General features: G+C 40.0%; 1 protein-coding gene across 13 annotated transcripts in view; it reads right to left on the bottom strand.

Moving 5' to 3' along the window:
• Gas2 (growth arrest-specific 2) overlaps positions 1-19,034 on the bottom strand; it is a 131,073-nt gene that overhangs the window by 22,124 nt on the left and 89,915 nt on the right. The window contains exon 11 of one of the 13 annotated variants that reach the window (XM_087582050.1): positions 6,945-6,998. The exons of the other annotated variants lie outside the window; for them this stretch is intronic. Coding sequence (XP_087438176.1) covers positions 6,945-6,998 — 54 coding nt within the window. The remainder of the gene's footprint in view (positions 1-6,944; positions 6,999-19,034) is intronic. 13 annotated transcript variants of the gene reach the window in all.

Below are 19,034 nucleotides of genomic sequence, written 5' to 3'. Positions count from 1 at the left end.
AGTTGGCGGCATTGTCCAGACATGCTCAAACATAAGCTACATATTCTAGCTGCAGCCCTCAGATAAGCTAATTCCAATCTTCATTTTTCTTGTTACATCTTAGCTGATCCTTTTTTCTGTTCTCAAGGCAAGCCTCTCCACAGCACATAGGTACCCAGCAGCTCATAGCCTTTCTCAGACAGATCCACTGTGGAGGCCTTACTGGGTCTCTCTGGAGCCCATTTCTAACTGTTCCTAATACTCTGTTCGACCTGATCAGAACCTTAGATTACCTTCTGTGTTTGCTTCTTCAGATGCATTTCTGTTAGAAGATAACCCCTCAAAGGCTGGGACCCCATCTCTTTACAGCTCAGTTCCTAAGAACCAGATTAATTTGTAGATTGCTGTTGGATTGGTCCATGATCAGACCTCTGAAAAGGGATGTCACAGTTCTCAACAGAGATGAGCCACAGATGGGCTGAAGAGTTTGATCAGCGTCATTTAGCAAACTGAAGAAGCATGTGGCCCAGAGACCTGCTTTACAAAATGTACATGCACTTATATATGTGGGAGGGGAGGATGTGCACTGTACGCAAACACCATGGCAAACGCGGGAGTCAGAGGAGAACACTGAAGAGTCACGTCCCTCCTCTATCATGTGACTTTTAGGAACTGAACTTAGGTCATCAGTCTTGGTGACAAGCGCCTTCACCTGCTTAGTCATCTTGCCAGCCCCGGAACTATAATTTAGACACACTTCTGTCTGGTTATTTTCCTTAAATGTAATCATTCTCTCCAACTGTGATATAAAATCCACAAGTCATAATGTCACTTATTTGGCTTGACATCAAGATTCTCCACGTTTATCTCTAATCTATCTTTTTTTTCTTGCTGTAATTTGTTTTCTCCCAAATAAATGCTGTGTTCTAACCCTACTGTTTGTTATAAATTTGGTGGGATATTAACTTGGTGGCATTGTTTGGAGGGCTGCCTTTTCCAGGATAATCAGGTTAAGGTCCCTGACTAATACTAGTGGCCTTCTCAGAGGAACGGAGACAGAATGACACTGTGAACTTCCTGATCTCATGTAACACTCTGTCCTTCCAGAAGTGACTACCTGAATTATGAGTGAGAGGAAATGAGACTGCTGTCATTATGACCCACTTTCTCTGTGACATTGTGTCATCAACAGAAAACTGACAAAGATATAGGACCTTCTCCCTAGGGTCTCAGCAAACTGGCCCACCATCATCAAACTTCCCCAGCCTTGGGGTTGGTTGAGTCTGTCCCAATCTTAGGGCACACATTCTCTCCTGAATCAAATCCCAGGATAGCTATGTGGTTTTAAAGGTTTTTGGAAGGATTTCAGGATGAACTGTCTATACTTTGGTCTTAGTCATCTAAATCCATTAATGTATAAAATGTGACAAGTCTATTGTAAATACTCAGCAAATTTTATCAAGAGAAGTAATGAGTGTGATTCAACTCAGCCAGGCACCTTTACTTTCTGTCTTATTTTCTCTGTGTCCATCTTGGGTTTCCTCCAGATGCATCTAAGTGCTCTAAAGTCAAGGCCCTTACCCAGCTCCTTACACAATGGAGATCTCCATGGCGTGCATACTTTAACTGCATGACACAAACACTGAATGAACATCGTTGTCAGATGTAAACCCTGAGCTTTGCTTGTGGATCAGCACTTACAACAACTGTGCCCACAACAGAACTAACCCTTTTTGTAAATCTCATCAGGGTGATTTATGAATTTCATGAGTACTTCCTTCCTTTTCATTAGTTAATGTGTAGTACACGCCCAAGCTATCCTGGGCTGACACACTGTAAAATGCAGTCATCACTGATCTCTTCTTACAATCCTACCAGTTCTTCCTTTGAAATGAATGACACAATAGTCATGATGCATCAACTATAGGAGACCAGCAAATGAGGCAACCAGGAAGAAAACCAGATCAAGTTCTGTCCACTGGTCCAGCATGATGTCACAATAGAGAGAGGCGACATTATGGTGAAGGTTGCTTGTCCTCCATGCTGAGCATGAAAACCCCTCATTTGGTAAGCAGCATTTAATATAAGGTAATCCTGGTTAGTGATGGCAGGCTTAAAAGAGGGCTATTTTACAAACTACTCTTCACTTACAGAACAAAGTTTCCACGTGTTCCTACCTTCTCCTGATTATGAAAGTCTCCAACGTTCCTCATTTTACCTACATTTTAAAGGGAAGATAAATGGGCAATGTTGACAAAAGTTCTTTCTTCATGTAGCCAAATCACAGATCTCTAACCAACTAATCAGTGATGCCAAGTCCTCCAAACCACCTCTCAGAGTGACCCAAAGACCTTCGAATCACCCAATTAGAGCCTCACATATACCTCCAAACCCCCTAATCAGAGCACCCTCAGACCTCCAAACCACCTAATTAGTGATCCAAAGACTTCTAAACCAAATCAGAGTGGCACAAAGAGATCCAAAGTACCCAGACAAAGATAAAGACATCCAGACCATCTAATTACAGTAACCCACAGACTTCTAAATCACCTACTCAGAGTGGCTATAGTTGGCTCCTCTGTCCCTCTGTCTTTTTTTCTTTCTAGCATTTAAGATGGCATTGCTGTGACCTATGTCAGTACATAGAAGACTATGTATAGCCAGGGAACAAATCTAGTCCACCATGCTGTATACAAAGTATTATAACACAGCCATGCTCACTGACTACTACTATAGTTGAAATTAGACAATGGAGTAGCTGTGACAGATACTATGTGCTTTAGGTTGTAGATCATCACGTCTGGACTCGTACCTTTTGCCTTCCATCTGAGTGTCGTGTCTTTCTCCCTCTCCCGCGGCATGAAGCACATCTTGTTCACTACCCTGTTCATGACACCCATGCCAGACACTTGGTAGGTGCAGAATATCTGCAGGTTATGAAGAACTTGCAGACTTCATAAGAGAAAAACGTATTAACTTGTATGCAAAGCTCTCAATTCAGTCACACATCTGGAACCACTGCTTCTGGGCATGTGTGTAATGAACTCATGCTGAGAAATTTGTAAATGGCTGGAGAATACTCCAGGGAGGACTTTTGGCACAAGGTACAGTTTTAATATAAATGCCACAGGCTCACTGTGGGGCTTAGAGGGGGCAGAGCAGCACATTTTTTATAGCCCTGTTATGCTAAGCAAAAAACACGCTAAATCACCAGGCAAGCTGGGACTGTGGGATCTGGGCAACATCTGGAGAATAAGAACTTGGAGTAAGAAATGTCTGAAAATTTGTTGATAAGGAACACCATTCTGTGCTTTTTGTTAACTTTTTTGATCTTGTCAACTGATACTACCCAGAGATTTTAAAAAATCACTACTGATAAAAGGCATCAAAATACCATTTTCTGGAATTTTTTTTTTAGTTTCTATGAGCACACCTGTTTTATATAAAATTCTCACCAAAGCAACTCCTTATTAACAAGCAGAAATCACAATCTACTGGAACCAGCCAGTTACAGCAATTAAGCAGATGCTGGTAGGAATGGCTAACTCCAGTATGTTATGCTTCAGCTGTTGTTGAAGGCGCAAAGATGGCCCCAGCCATTCCACTTTAGATAACCTCCCTGGCCTCAGTATTTCCACATAAATAACTCATCGGGTTGTGATGCCTACTGTATTTTGTGTGTGCATACATGGGGAGGGGTATGGGAAGACAGAGGACAAGCACTCGGTTCCTTTCCCACCTGCTGGTCCCGGAAATTGAACTCAGGTTGTGGGCTGAAACTCAGGCCATTAGTCTTGGCAGCAAGCATCTATACCTGCAGAGCCATCTTGTTGGCCCCTATATATGGAACATTGATCAGTAGGAGGTCCTGAGTAAGTGGCCACAGTCCTGATGCACACATTCCCCATCCTAAGATTGTTGGCCAACAATTTTCCAATCTCCACAGTTATGGTTCATTCTCTTCAATGCAACCAGACTGATGAGCAATGCCATCTATTTACATATTTTTTGATTCTAGAAAATTTCTCTAAAATCTCCTTATGATTTCAATAGAAAGTCGATGTTGTTATGGCAGAGGAAGCTCTTTGTGACCCCTGCCCCACATCGTGTGTGTATCTACCTGGCGCTTATCACCCTTCCACAGTGGCTTCTCATCACTCCTCCTCCTCTGTGCTCTGGGCTCAAGACTGCCCTTCAACAGTCTTGATAATGTCTGATTATATCTCTATTTTCCTTATTCCATCTTCTCTGATCCTGGTGGGTTTTTATACATGACCTTTCCAACTCTGATGGGAACTTTTTTTTCTCTCCTTTGATAGCCATCTGCCTTTTGCTTGAGCATCTTTCTAGGCTTTATCTTTTCCTAATGGCCTTTCTTGATTCTTGATAAAAAGCTCTTCTGGGACACCCACCAGAAATCTAACCTCAAGAAATGCATCACATAAAACATTAATGAAGACACAGCTCAAGTTTAACTCTGGATGTGATGCTGATATCACCCCCAAGAAAACATTGGCTCCTAAAGTCAATGTGCCAAATACCATCATAGGCACTGTCCCAAGTACTGCAACTGTGAGTTTTTAAGGTAAATATTAAGATATTCTCCTATCAAGTCATTCATTCATATATATATATATATATATATATATATATATATATATATAAAGCCATTCATTCAAAGAATGTCAGAACAGTTTAAAGATAAGCTATATGGGGGACTTACTAATTGGCAACGAGAGAAACCACCAGAGATTTGAAGAATCATGTGAAGCACAAAAAATGGACCATTATGTGCTTAACAAAAAATGTCCAGGCAGCAAAAAGTTGAGACCAGGACATTGCACATCATATCAGCTCAATGGGAAGTTACTCCCCCAGCCCTGTACAAATGTGGTAAGTTCAGTGTGGTACAAACAGGAGGAATAAATGCTGAGACAGGCACAGGATATGAGTGGAGTGAGTTCAACCTATGGCAAGTGATTTAACATGAAGTAGAGAAACTAGGAATGTGGGCAGAGACGTAAAGGAGACACAGCAATCCTTACACAGAAACCAGAAAAGCTTAAGCATCAAGCCAATTCCAGAACATGGTGCAGGACAAGACGTAGTCTTCAGCTCCCAGGAAGAGGAAGAGTCAGGTGGCTGGTTCTGTACAGACTTTTGCACAATTAATTTTATCCCTAGGCTCAAAGGTGTGATACACCTTGTTATTCATGTTTACAGCCCACTGTATAAGAATGTCATGTCATAATTCTCTGTAGCTTTAAGTTTAAATGAGAAAGAAAGCTAACTCAAAAAGGGCCTCATTCACTGAAGACCTTAGAGTGCTATGGGCCCACAAGATGGCCAATTCTTGAATCTCAACCCCCACACACTTTGGGCACTTCATGATCTCTGAAAAAGAACAAGAAACAGATCTGCTTCTGGTTTTGGCAACTTCGATGGAAATACCACCAGGTTCATCATTGTGTGTCTGAGCTTAGACAAAACAATATACAAGGAATCCAGATTGGAATTCTCTTGTTACGGTAATCCTGTTCTCATCTTCTCTAGGGGAAAATACAGGCAGAGAAGCAAGAGCAAAGCAGACACTGCACATTGCATGGGATTCAAGCTCACCACAAAAAGGCCAACATGCTACCTACATTACAAACTTTCCATGCAAAATCCTGCTTCTACAGTCACATTCCTTCAGAGGTTTTCTTCAAAAGAATTCCCTAACATAGGAAATGTCCTGACTAAGGTTTCCATACCACACTCTTATCACGCTACTTAAATATGCATACTGTTTAAAAAGACATACACACACATATGCCTACACACACACATATATATACATGTTGTACATGTGTGCATACAACCACATGTACATGGATATAGACAACCAGTCACACACCCATGATTATGAACACACATGCACATACACACCCATTAAGTACATATGCATGCACATGCACATACACACACATACCCAATATATAAACATGGACAGCCACACACAACCATGCATATGTACATATGTGCACTCATGGTACACACACATATGCACATGAGTACACACATGCATACATGCATACACACATATAGTAAGCAAACAGGAAGAAATGATGGATGAAATGATACACTTAACTGTTCTCTCTAAAAATATGTATTCTCATAAAGTAGTTATGAGACACATCAACCATCTCACAAAAAGAGAAATTAAAAACATTTCTTTAAAAATATTATGTATTTCTGTGTAAGAAACAAAGCTCTTTCAAGTTTACTGCTCTGTTTAGATCAAATTCTTTTCTTAAAAAAATACATAAAATGAATCCAGTCTTCTACACACACTGGCAAACTCAGGGCCTCAAACTAAAATGTGTTTTTTCCTTAACCCTGTAAGCAACCTACTAGTCAGGCTACGGCACATGTGAGCTGGGGTAGCATGCATCACAACTAGGAATGGTGCTGGAACAGAAATGTGGTTTGTGCCACAAGAGCACATATGCGTTAAACTACAAAAGGCAATTTGTATAAAAGAGTAGAGTGAAAATGTTCCCAAAGAAATAGTAATTCTTATTCTACAATATTTTATTATTTAAATGTTTAACATTTAAATTCTTATTAAACATTATTTAAATTTTTTAACAGTAAAAACTATGATGATGTAGTATACAGAAGCAAGTGCCAGGCCAATACTTCCAAATGATTTCAATAGTAAGGTCTACAAGGAAAAGCATCTGAGCGTGAAGGTCTTATTAAGAAGACAAAAACATAGCCAATGGATTGCCTTCCACCTACCCACAGTATATCTTTAAAATTTTTACAACTATGGAAAATCAAGGAGAAATAATGTTTCACATTTTACTGAAATGATACATGACTGTCAACCCGGAATGCCCAACTCCCCTTGTTTGATTGGAGGTCAAAGCTCTACAATGAATGCGAAGGGAAGAAGAGTGCTCTAATCATCTAGTAATTACCTTCCGTGTCTGCTCTGCTTTGGCTGTTGAGACATAGGCACAACTATGAAGACCCTACTGAAACAAGAAGATACAGGTTCATAAAAACTCGCCATCTCCACTGCAGATGGCGAACGAACAGACAGCACCTAAAAATACAAATTACTCCTTTGTGACAAGAGTAAAGAAAGCGTTTGTTAGTTACAGTGAGAAGACTATCTGTTTAAATCATGCAGGGGAGGGATGTTTTATCACACTGGTATCCACAATGGTTGAGAAGAAAGAGGCACACATCCTCTGGGAATTACACATTGTTGACTCTTGGTGTTCTGAATGACAAATGTTAGGGTGAACCCTTTTCTGGAGCCCTGCTTTCTCCTGTTGAAAAACAAAGGAAGCAAAGGAGGAGAGAGTTTTCCTGGGGAATGCCAGATGTAGGTCTCAGCTCTGTGTGGAATATACCACAGCTCAGAGGATTCCTAAAGGAAAAAGTCCCGGAAAGATGTTAAGTGAAGGACCCTGCCATCTTGGTCTGATGTCCCTGTCCCCTCTAGTTCTTTGACAAGACTCCCCACACCTGAAAGCTGCTGTGTGTGTAAACAGTCTTACCTTATGACCCCACCGTTCTGTTGTAACCATAACTGTTCGGGAACAGCCCAAGATCATAAGGGCTACATCTGTTCTATCTGAAGGGCAATTGGGTAAAGAGTTCAATGGGAGTGGGAGTTGGAGTTTGCAGCCCAGACATTCTGCATAAGCACAGTGTGGGTGGACAGCTGAGTCATCTCTGGGAAATGAGAGTTTCTTTTTTCTATGAGTGCGTATGAGGGTGGCTGTGATTCTATTGGCTGGTTATCTGTCAAGGTCATCTTCCTTTTTATCCTTAGAGTTTTCCATGTTGTGTTCAGTCTTCCCTCAGTGGTAATAGGCACCTATGTTACTCAGCAGATCCACCAGCATTAGGCACCAGGCTCTCAAGAGCCTATTCATATCTTTGGGGCTAAGACGTCCTTGAAATTCAGGCTCCTCTGGAGTGCTAACTGAAGGATTATTCTGCTTTTATTGTTATAAGACTCTGAGAAAATATATACAAGATGAATGTTATCCCTGCATGTGGACCTTCCTTAGCTGCAAGCTGTGAGCAGATGTTCTCTAAACATCTGTAAGTGGAGCTTTGTGACGTGTGCATGGTTGTCTGCAGTGTCTCCCTCTGAAAAGCTAAGACCAGCTTACTCTGAGTGATCCCAGGAGAGGAGCAGTGCCATTCATCCTTTGTCCTCTCAGATGGGGAGGCAAGGTGTTACTAATAAAGCATATGCCCGAAGACAGCCTACATTTCCCATAATAATCCTAAACTTCAAAGTACTAAGAACATTAGAACTGACTCCTTGGCTGGGTAGCAGCCATGACTGACACACGTGTAGATGGAGATAACAGCATACTGTTCTATACAGGTGTTACTGCTGTGGTCTGGAACTTTGGAGACTTTCTGCCCACTGCAAAGCTTTCAAGAAACCTGTTCTGCCCTTTATCTACTTTTCAGTGAAGTCAAAGACTCAATTGTCTCTGCCCTTCATAGTCTATGAGAGTAAATTTTAGGGGAAAAATATGGTTAATGCCAACATTCAAAGTGAGAGACAAAAAATGTTAATCAAAATGGCTGCTGGAAAAACAAAGGCAACATTCAATGAGTTGGTTTAAAAAAATCTAAAGAACTTTTTCAGTTGGCTGCATCTCAAATACAAGTCTACCTTGAATTCATGGTTCAGTGAATCTTTTTTATATCACAAACTCTCCTGCGGACATTTTGGGCTAGAGAACAGCATTTCCATGGAATTGACAAGGGGCTTAGCCAGTGTGCAGGCACAGGATCATGAGCCTATAGGAGAAGCTAACTTACAACAGCTAGAACCACCAAGGAAGCTGTGTTCAGGGAAGGATTCTTTAATGTAGGGGTCACCATTCAGTATTTTCTGAGGTGCAAAGGGCAAATATTATTTGCAATTTTTTTGTTCAATTTTGTAGTTTCAGACATTTTATTTTAAGAAACTGCTGATCTAGCGTAAGGAACACTGACGGTTAACTGGGACTGTCAATCTAACTGGGTTCAGGGTCTCCCTGGTGATATACCTGTAGGCACATCTGTGGGGACACATCCAGAGGTTTAGCTTAGAAGGGACACCCAGCTGAACACGTGCAGCAGTGTCCCGCTGCATGAGAAACCACACTGAAGGACCGAGTAAGAGGGAGAAAGGAGACACCAGCCTGACCTCTAGCATTCATTTCTCTGTGCATCCTGCCTACAGACACAGAATGATGGGCTGCTCCAGCCACCACACCTCCTTCACTGTGATGGACTGTGCTAATAAGCTGTAGCCAAAGCAAACCATTCCTTCCTTAGTTGCTTTGTTCAGTATTTTGTCCCAGCGAGAGAGAAAAACACACTGTATCAGTCAAATTCTTATGTCCTGTTCTTCCCTTAGTCTACAGTAGTAGTTCTCAACCTGTGGGTCACTATTCCTTTGGGGCTTAACTGACCCTTCACAGGGACCACCTAAGATCAGCTGAAAACACAGATATTTGCATTATGATTCATAACAGTAGCAAAATTACAGTTATGAAGTTGCAAAAATAGTAAAGTTATGGTTAGGTCACCACAACATGAGGAAGTATATTGAAGAGTCACCGTCTTTGGAAGGCTGAGAACCCCTCAAGAGTTCCTTGATTATTCTTGCCTCTAACACAGTAGCAGGAGACTACTTTGCATTATGATGTGCAAGCACATTTTAAATGGTTGCCACCACATACTAGTTACTGGCAAAGTTTAAAATATCAATTAGTACAATTAATGTTAAGAATGTTAGACTGTGCCACTGCAGAGAGCTGTACAACAAGGCTGATGATTTAAGGGGAAAAGGCAACTGCGTTCAGCACAAGATAATACAGTCTCACAGAGAAGCAGAAATTAAAAATGTTAAGCATTAGAAGGAAATGCAAGACGAGAACTGAAGTGAGCAAGCCCTGTAGAAATTTGACTTTTTACCTATAAGGAAAACAGCATGAAAGGAGCATACTGTTACTTATTACTGTCAATACGGTGGTCCTCATCCCACACAGCACTAACTACAATGCTCCAACATGGCTCCGTGTGTATGTATGTGTTCTCATGTAGCCTGAACCCACAGGAGGACTACATGGGATTTATAAAAACAACATTCACACTTCTTTGTTCACCTCAGGGTAGGCAGGTCTCATCAATAATTCAAGAACACAGAGCACTGCATGTAACTGCGCCATTGGCTTCAGTCCTCTCCTCTCTCCACAGTTCACATTTAGACCAGCATAGCTGACATAACCAAACACCGATCTTGTTTGGAAGACTGCAAGTAGAAGGGAAATATCAACTTGTGATTTCATGTTACTATGCAATGCTCATTTTGTTGTTTAAGGTGTGTAGATTTAAAACATATGAAGTCCAGATATTACAATTTTGTAATATGACTTAAACTGAATTTCCTGCTTGCTGGCTAGGCTACCTCACTGTTAGCTGCCAGGGCGATGTATAAACTAATGAGCACTTTGGCTCTTCTCAAGGACTGGTAATATAGCACAAAGGGGGATTTTCTGTAAGCCAGCATCTTTGATAAGTCCTGTCAATAAAATAACTTCTGCCACCATGGCATGGTACGGAAACTACTGAAGGAGGTGTGTAAGTCCTATCACAGTAAGACAGCCACTGCCGCTGAGGAGGGATGCCTCACCCCGGAGGGATGCTGCAGGTACTGTAAGCAGATGCTGATTTCTAAGTTGCTCTCAGGCACGTGCTTCAGAAGCACATGCTGTTGTGCTAAAGGCTGAGTTTATCCTTATTTGTCAGTCACACTAGCCCTTCATTCTAGTACACAGAGGTGTAAAAGGCAGCATGTCCCACCTCCCTGAGAGGAAACAGACTAAGACCTTTAGTGTTTATGGAGCCAAAGCCAGTGTTAAATCACACTGTACAATACAGTACAGCTGTCATAAACTGAGAGCATTCCTATTCTTCCATTCACATGATACATTTTTGCTTCTGAGGGCTTTCAATTCACAGTAAATATGTTAAAAAGGAAATCATTTAAGTTTGTGGAACATATGAAAACCACCCTTTCGGTGTGCTTTGCTTTTGTTCATCTTTTGGGTTATTTCTTTGGAGTCCTCAAGGCGAATTGGTTATAAAATTAGTTTGACAGAGGACACAGGTAAAGGGGAAGCAAACGAGAAAGCAGGATAGGAAATGGGGATTACTCACTGACAGATGCCAAGGGCTGGGTGGAAAGATTCTAAATGGTGAGTGGTAACCTAAGGATAACCTTGCTGTAAGAGCATGAAGGACAGATGTGACAACTGTGGGCTCTGAGTCAGGTACGCAGGTTAGACAGAGAAGTTGTGTGAGCCTCGCGAGTAATTGGCCATCTGATAACTATGTTATAAAATAAGGATAACAGTTTCTGCCTCAAAGCACTGTGTGTGCTGAGGTATGAGCCAAGATGAGCACTTACACAATTAACTAATGCACAGGAAGTGGTCCCTAGACACTGTGTATATGCGTGTGTGCGTGTGTAAAACATTCAGAAAGGTAACTTTTTTCACACAAAATTCTTGAAAATTTATTAAAATGCCAAATTATTGTACTAAATTATCAACTAATGTTACTTCTAATACACACACATGTAGGTATATATTCCCACACTAACGACATTTAAACATCCTGATGCTCTTTCATGCAGGGAGGCTAAAGCAATACAGAAACTGCGAGTATAGAGCACAGGCACTGCCTTTCCTCAGTAAAATCAAAAGATTAGATAAACACGGGGCTGCAGAGATGGCTTAGCAGTTAAGAGCGCATTGCTAAATAGCCATGGGTGACAAATCGTTAATGTTTAGCTCTAATTTTTTTTTATTGCACATTAGAGTTACATCTTAAGCCAAATGAGAAAAGGAAAGATGCTATGGACTCAGACACTCGTTAGATTTATAAGCTGTTCTTTCTAGCTTTGTGATAAATATTAAACTTCATTTTTCCTCCCTTTTAAAGGTGATAAAATGGATACAGTGTGAGGCTGTAATCCTTCACACTATAAAAGCCTGGTTTGAATTTCCCACATCTGAAGGTTTTCTATCTCAAAATTAAAACCTCAGAGAGACAACACATCAGCTGAGTCCTTTCACTCTGGGCATCTCCTTAATTAATTATTTTTGCACTTTCCCACCAAACACCCTTTCTCAGAAAGAAGTGGCTAACAGGTTTTATTATTGCTGGTTAAATACTAAGAAGGCATTTTACCAGAATGCAACTTATCCCATATCGTTAGCCCCAGTGTACATGGATAAGTGACCAACTTAAACTCTTTAAAGGAACAAACTCATTACCCAGGAGAGTAAATCTTAAGTGCTGAAGTTAAAGTACTACAAGCATTTTTTGACATTTTTGGTTCCTTTGTCTAAACTGACACTGCTCTGGGACAAATGAATGTGAACTTAAGTATGTTCACAAATGCTCCTCTTTGTTCCCATAGATCTGAGCACTGTAGGAATATTATGGGATTTTGTGCACATAAATGGAAACAAGGCCTTAAAAAAGTATAACCTGTTATTGGCATTTAAAAACATAATCATCACTCTCACAAGTTTTCAAGTTGGATAGAGGGATACAAACATGAGTTTCTAGAGACCAGGTAATGGCTGCTCCTGTGATGCTCACGCTGAGATATATGGAGGCTTTAATCTCCTCCCTACTTACTGTCACCTCGGCGTTTTTTTACACAACAGCCTGTTTTTCATCACCAGGAGTGGTTTGCAATTTGAGTCTGGCTACTTGTTACCCCCAGTAAATCAATATGTGTCAAAACGGCAGCAAGACAGGTAATAGGACTCTCTCTTTGGACCTCCAGCCTCAGAGTCCCAGAGGACTCTGGCAGGGTCTGTTACTATGGCAATGGTGCTAGGCACCTCTCCGGCTTATCCAGCTGTAGTGAGTTGATATTCACCACAGAGGCATAATATTCTCAAGAAATTTTAGGGTGAAGGAAAAAAGGTCAGAGTCAATAACAACATGTGTGATTTTCTTTTTTCTGTTGATCTACGATGATTTAATTCAAAGACAAATCTCAGAGGATGTCTCCACAAACTCCTGACTGCCACCTGAACTGTCATTGTCTTTTACTCATGGTTGCCATGCATTCACATTTCTTCGTGATGAGGAATGAAAGACGGAGAACTATAAGACTTGAAGAATGGATGAGCATGAAGTTTTACCAAAATGCAGACATATGTTATGCAAATGTCTCCAAAGACAACGGATAGATTTTAAAGTTTTCTGCTATCATCGATGGAAGTTTCAACAGGATGATTCAGGCAACCAGAGAATTATCTTTGAGTTCTATTAAGGCATTCAAACAGATAATGGCAGATCTTAAATTGCACAAAGCTCTAATTCATTTTGGCAATTGAAAGAGACAATGGATTTTGAGTCGTGCCATTTGGTTACCACCTATAGTTATAAGAATTATGACTTACTTAGGCAGGTAATAGGCTGCTTTAGAGTGAGCCCTGTTGTTCACACAGCTGAAAGACACTTTGTTCTGAGTATTTTAAGGGAAAATGGCAGAAGTGATTTATTATCATTGACCTTTAAATGTGTCATAAATTGGACAGGTCATATTTAATAGGTTAACCTAGTTTGAACAGAGTCTCACATTTCCTCACCTTCTGATCCTCCTCCCTCCACCTCCCTCCCTGGTACTAGGATTATGGGTATGCGCCATCTACACCTCACTTTATTTGACAGCCACCCCACTCTAAGGGGCTTGGAATGGAATGTGCTCTTCCAGGAGTCTGGACTTGAATTTTATGGACATAACACTTACTTGAAATAGTCAACACTCTTTTACCCACAGATAAGATTGAAAACAATTTCCCAGCTCTACGGAAGACGTAAATTTCTTAGACAAAGTATATAAAGTACTTGGAAAATTCCTAGCACAAATGGAACTAATTAAATTTCAGTTGTCTTTCCTACAAAGTTTCTCTACTCATATCCTTGGAAATCATTTTCAAGTAAAACTAAGAACAGACTCAAAACGTATTCTTTATTAGTAAGGGTCTTGAAATACATTGGTTTTAACTGTTGTAAACACATTCTAGACAATTTGTATTTCAGGACAAAATAATTTAAAATTTTTGTTTCAACACATAGGGTCTTTTCTAGAATGTGTTTTCGTTAATTCCCCATCCAAGATGACATTCTAGGAAGGGGTGAGGACCAATTCTATGGTTGAGTATACTTGCAAAATATTACCCAGGACATTCTCCTAGAAAATTAAAGAAAGCATACTAAATGTTCCAAGAAACTCCAGATAAAGTAATCAGTAGTAGTAAAATATTAATACAAAAGTTAGTCTGCCAGGGTTTATATCCTAGTCCCACCTCATCAGCCTCTTAAAAAGGTTTGAAAAATAAAGACAAGGTTTCATTTTATGCCCAGGTAAAATGTCATTTGGTTCCCTTTTACTCACAATCCTCCTGCCTCAGTCTCACCAACACTGGGACTACAGGCATGTGCCACCATCTTCAAATCCTCTAACTTTAAAAGTCACTCATGTCTTGTATCTAAGCTTCTTCAAAGTTAAAATGGGAATGACAACAAGATGTTTCCTGATATGGTAAGGAATTAAAATAAGATAGGTCAAGTGTTCACAAGAGGCCAACAGAGTCAACTATTAATATTTAGAGTCATTTAACAGTTTGGCTAAAGTGTTTACTGTCAATCTCTAAAGATGTCTTGATCATTTTTCAGAAGGGCTGTTATTAGAATATACTTTGAACAGCCCAACTTTATTGTGTTAGGTGAATGAGTTATGATTAATTTAAAAACACTCTCATATATATGCTTATACTATCTTAAAACATAAGATGTCCTGCTCTCATATACCAGTAGAGGAATGCTGTGGTGGGAGACTTTGCCCCACTGGTGCTCTACTGGCTCAGCTGGGGTAGCTTGTACCACTTCATACACCAGCACACCTTGTTCCCACCAACCTATTACCTTGGTGTATTTCTATGTTGCTAAGTTTTATAGGGATTGAATATCAAGTAGCTAAAGCATTAGAGATCAAAGAGATTGTAGGTACAGCTCTCTGGTGGGGTCTGCAGAGACAAAACACAGTACTCACAGAGAGAGCTAATATTTGGAAGTTTCCCAGGGATAATCATCAACACAGTAAGATTTCAAATCAGAGAGGGGAAATGCAAACAGACACAGATAAGAGCTTTGCCCAGGTATGAGTCCAAGGAGTTCCTGTTGACAGTAGATTTGGAACCTCCTGGGAGACACACACCTGAGATGGACTGTGGGGGCATTCCCAGAGAGCTAAGAGCCAGCTGGAATGTGGGCAGTGCCATCCACTCAGTCAGAGGTCCTTTCTCATGCCACCCTGCCACAATGGGCCTCATACCCTTAGGGTCTGAACCATAATTAATCCTTCTATTACATTGTTTTCTGCCAGGCATCAGTGATGAAAACAACCAGAGAACAACATACCAGACAGCAATATGTAAGAAGTTTGAAACAAACCATAAAATCCTGTCTGGACTAAGCAATAGCAACAGAAATGCAATACAGTTGCTTACTCTCCTCTAGAAGAGGGAAACTCAGGAAACAAAATATTAAAATGAGCAATCAGTTAGTTAAATAACAACCTTCCAGGGACCTTTAATTGTTTTTAAATTTATAGGTGCATCAGTTGGCTTAATTCTCTTAGGTCATATTTTAATCATCTTCATAATAAAATATAAAGAAGAAAAATCTCATGTTCATAATTATTAGTTCTCATCAACTAAACTCTGCTTTCAATTATTACTATTCTATTCACATTTTATTCATATGTTATTTCTACATAAACTATTTCACTTAACAGGAAAGTTTATTTCTTATTTAACTGTATATCCAACCATTGCCCTAGTATATAGTTGTCTTTAAAATTGTCACTTTTGGAAGCTGGAGAGATGGCTCAGCAACTCAGAGCACTGCTGCTCTTGCCGAGGACCCAGGTTCAATTCCCAGTACTTATATGCTTGTTTGACCTGAATCTTAGAGGTTTTGTTTCACTCTGGGAAGGTGAAAGAATCTGCATTCTATCAGGTCCCCAGATATTCATGTGGCTCACCTGGGGACACATTGCAAGTCTCAATGGACTGCACACTAGTCGTCTGATTGGGAATTCTGACATCCCTCCTCACACGCTCATACAGATTAGTTCCGCAGATGAGTTTTCAATATGGGAGGCCCCACTGGACAGCAGGTGAAGGAAGGAAAAAAGAACATGAAGGAATCCAGGCAGCAGCCAGGGACCTTCGGTTTGCATTTCAGTGAAGCATTGTCTGGCTGATTGGAAATATTAATATCTCTGTCGCTGTAGAAATTATTAAAGAGATTTTTTTGTTCTGACCCCTTAAGTACTGAAATAAATGAGAAATTTATGTTTGGTGACAGTAAGTTTCTACCTTCAGAATAGATGCCAAGCTGCTTTTAATGGAAAAAACAAAAATCAAAACAACATGTGTGTCTGACATGTTTGTGTACATGAGCTATTCTAGTATATGACTACAAGTGCACACATGCCATGGTGAACACAGAAGTTACAGAAAAACCATAGGGGTCTATCCTTGCCTTCTACCTTCTTAAACACAGATTTTCTTTTGTATATTGCTGCTGCCTAAGCAGGCTAGGTAGCCTGCATACATCTAGGAATTATTCTGTCTCCACCATCTGAGGTTATAGACAAGTTACACCAAGTGCAGTATTACCGGCCATTCTGATGAACCCAGATTCCCAGGCTTATGTGGCAAGAGCTTTACTCAGTAAACCAACACCCCAGTCCCACTCACCAAAATAGTCCCATAGTTTTATTCATGAAAGAAACAGGAGAAAGTCTAGTTTTGTGAAATTATTGTACATTCATTAGAGATCATACTTTTTTTAATTTGGGAGATGAATACTAAGATATAGATTAAAATCAGAGTCGAAAATTCACAGAGGTCTGTTCCCTGTATCACAGGTTTCATTATATTTGGGTAGTGACTAATTCAATCTCTCTAGACACATGCACAGATGAACATATGTCTACGTAAGCATCCAGTAGTATGTATTTAAATCTGTGTTAACTGTCTGCTCTCTTCTAGAAACTCACAGATAATAGATATACTTAGCAGAGAGCCTCTATGAGCGATCTTCCTGGATCATTTTCTGAATACCACACACATTCTTATTTACCATTTTTTTTTAAAATTTAGTTTGACCATTTTGCTTTTCTTTAAATGTGCAAAGAGAAAATATGCTCATGTACATATACAATCACAAAATGGTACCAGTGACGTCTCACTTAACCAAACATGTGGGCTTATTTGTCCTGTATGTAGGACTCTCTGAGGGCGAATTCTTTCTAAGCCTGCATTTTTATCACTGTGTTACTTTTAAGATTGAAGGTCAATGTTTTAAATTACCTTAAATAATTCTGCATAGTTCTTTGAAGTCAACAGTCTCATTAAATCCTTAGAGAAACAAGTCATCTCTTACAATGGATGGATAACTGAAGATGAAGCCTGATATAGCATAAGTTTCACTATCTGTATATTTGATATAACAGTATTTGAGAATGTATCAAAGGAGACAAAGCTATATTCAATAGCTTAGGAGTGCATGATAAATATAATTTTAAGTTTAAATGTTAAAATATATTGATACAAAAGAACACAATTAAGCCATTAGGAGTGGCCATCCACCTTCCATATATAAGAATTCCACCATCATCACTTGCCCTTTAATCCAAGTGTTCAGAAAGCTTTAAGTAAAATATTACCTCTTATAACCTTAAGGTCAATGAATTTCTGAGCATTCCCTACCATTTCCACACACAAACAGTTACAGCACAATGAGAATTCACTACAAATGGCCCAGCCAGGTACAGATCTAAAGCATCAGCCAAAGCACATGTGTATCAGCAGGCTACATTTAGTCTACTCATCCAACATAGGGAGAAAATAGAGAAACGTGCAATATAGGTGCAGGTGCGATGCCTCAAATTTCAATTAGTAAGTCTCTACTAAGACAAGAAGATGCTGCCTCAGATTCCTACCACTCTATCGGGATGGACACAGACTTACAAGTCAAATATGTCTTTGTAAGCCTCTCTGTGCAGTGGCTGGCAGTTACTGCAGAGACAATTGGTCAGTGTGCAGAGAGCTAGAACCTGGGCAGTGTCTAACCATAGTAAGTCTCCAGGAGGCATTATCGTAAGATAGAGACGACTGCTGTGAATAGTGTCTGCTGCACACTTCGGGGTCACTGCATTCCACTCATGAATTCCAGCATGCACTCAACTACTTGCACAAGATCAAGCCAATCAGTAAGCCAGCATGAATGAGGGAGAGGAGTTGAGGAGCTTTGGTAGCTAATGGATACTCAGCGTTAGTTACTTTTAGATAAGTGGCTCTTGGTAAGTTGGTCATGATCAACTGATAGCCCCACACTCTTGTCTATGCAGGAACCATCAATCTGACTCAATGGGTTGACAGAAACGATATGTAAAATTTGAAGGGACAGGGTAGGGGGGTAGTTCAAACAAGAGGGGGATGGATATAATGTATACATGAAGTTCTCAAGAATAAAAATATTACTAATTTTTATTACTATGAACATGTATTCATGACATTTAACTTTGTGAACAAATTTAATAGTTTAAACAATGCTGCAAAATTTCCTTCAATCTGTACTTTCTTAAAAATTCAATGTTATAATGAAAAATTTGATAAAAGAGTGGAACCACATAAGTGCAAGACTTATGCTTATGTCTCACTAAAAAGTGTTTTGAGCATGCACCTTGCTGTAGCTTGCTGCCAGGCAGTGAGCAACCTCCCTCTGGTTCACGATTTTACAGGCTTGCCTGAGTGTGCGATAGTAAATGAAAACACTGTCACCCGGGAACATGATTTCACCTGCAATAAAAGCCTTAATTCTTCTATAAATGATGGAATAAAATTAGCAGGAAGGAAATGGTTCCTGAAAAGAAAAACGGA

The sequence above is a fragment of the Rattus norvegicus genome, chromosome 1 (genome assembly GCF_021556685.1).
Source record: "Rattus norvegicus strain SHRSP/BbbUtx chromosome 1, alternate assembly SHRSP_T2T, whole genome shotgun sequence".
In the NCBI taxonomy this organism is placed as follows: Eukaryota; Metazoa; Chordata; class Mammalia; order Rodentia; family Muridae; genus Rattus; species Rattus norvegicus.
Note: the sequence above shows the minus strand (reverse complement) of the source record. Positions and strands in the feature narration are given on the sequence as shown.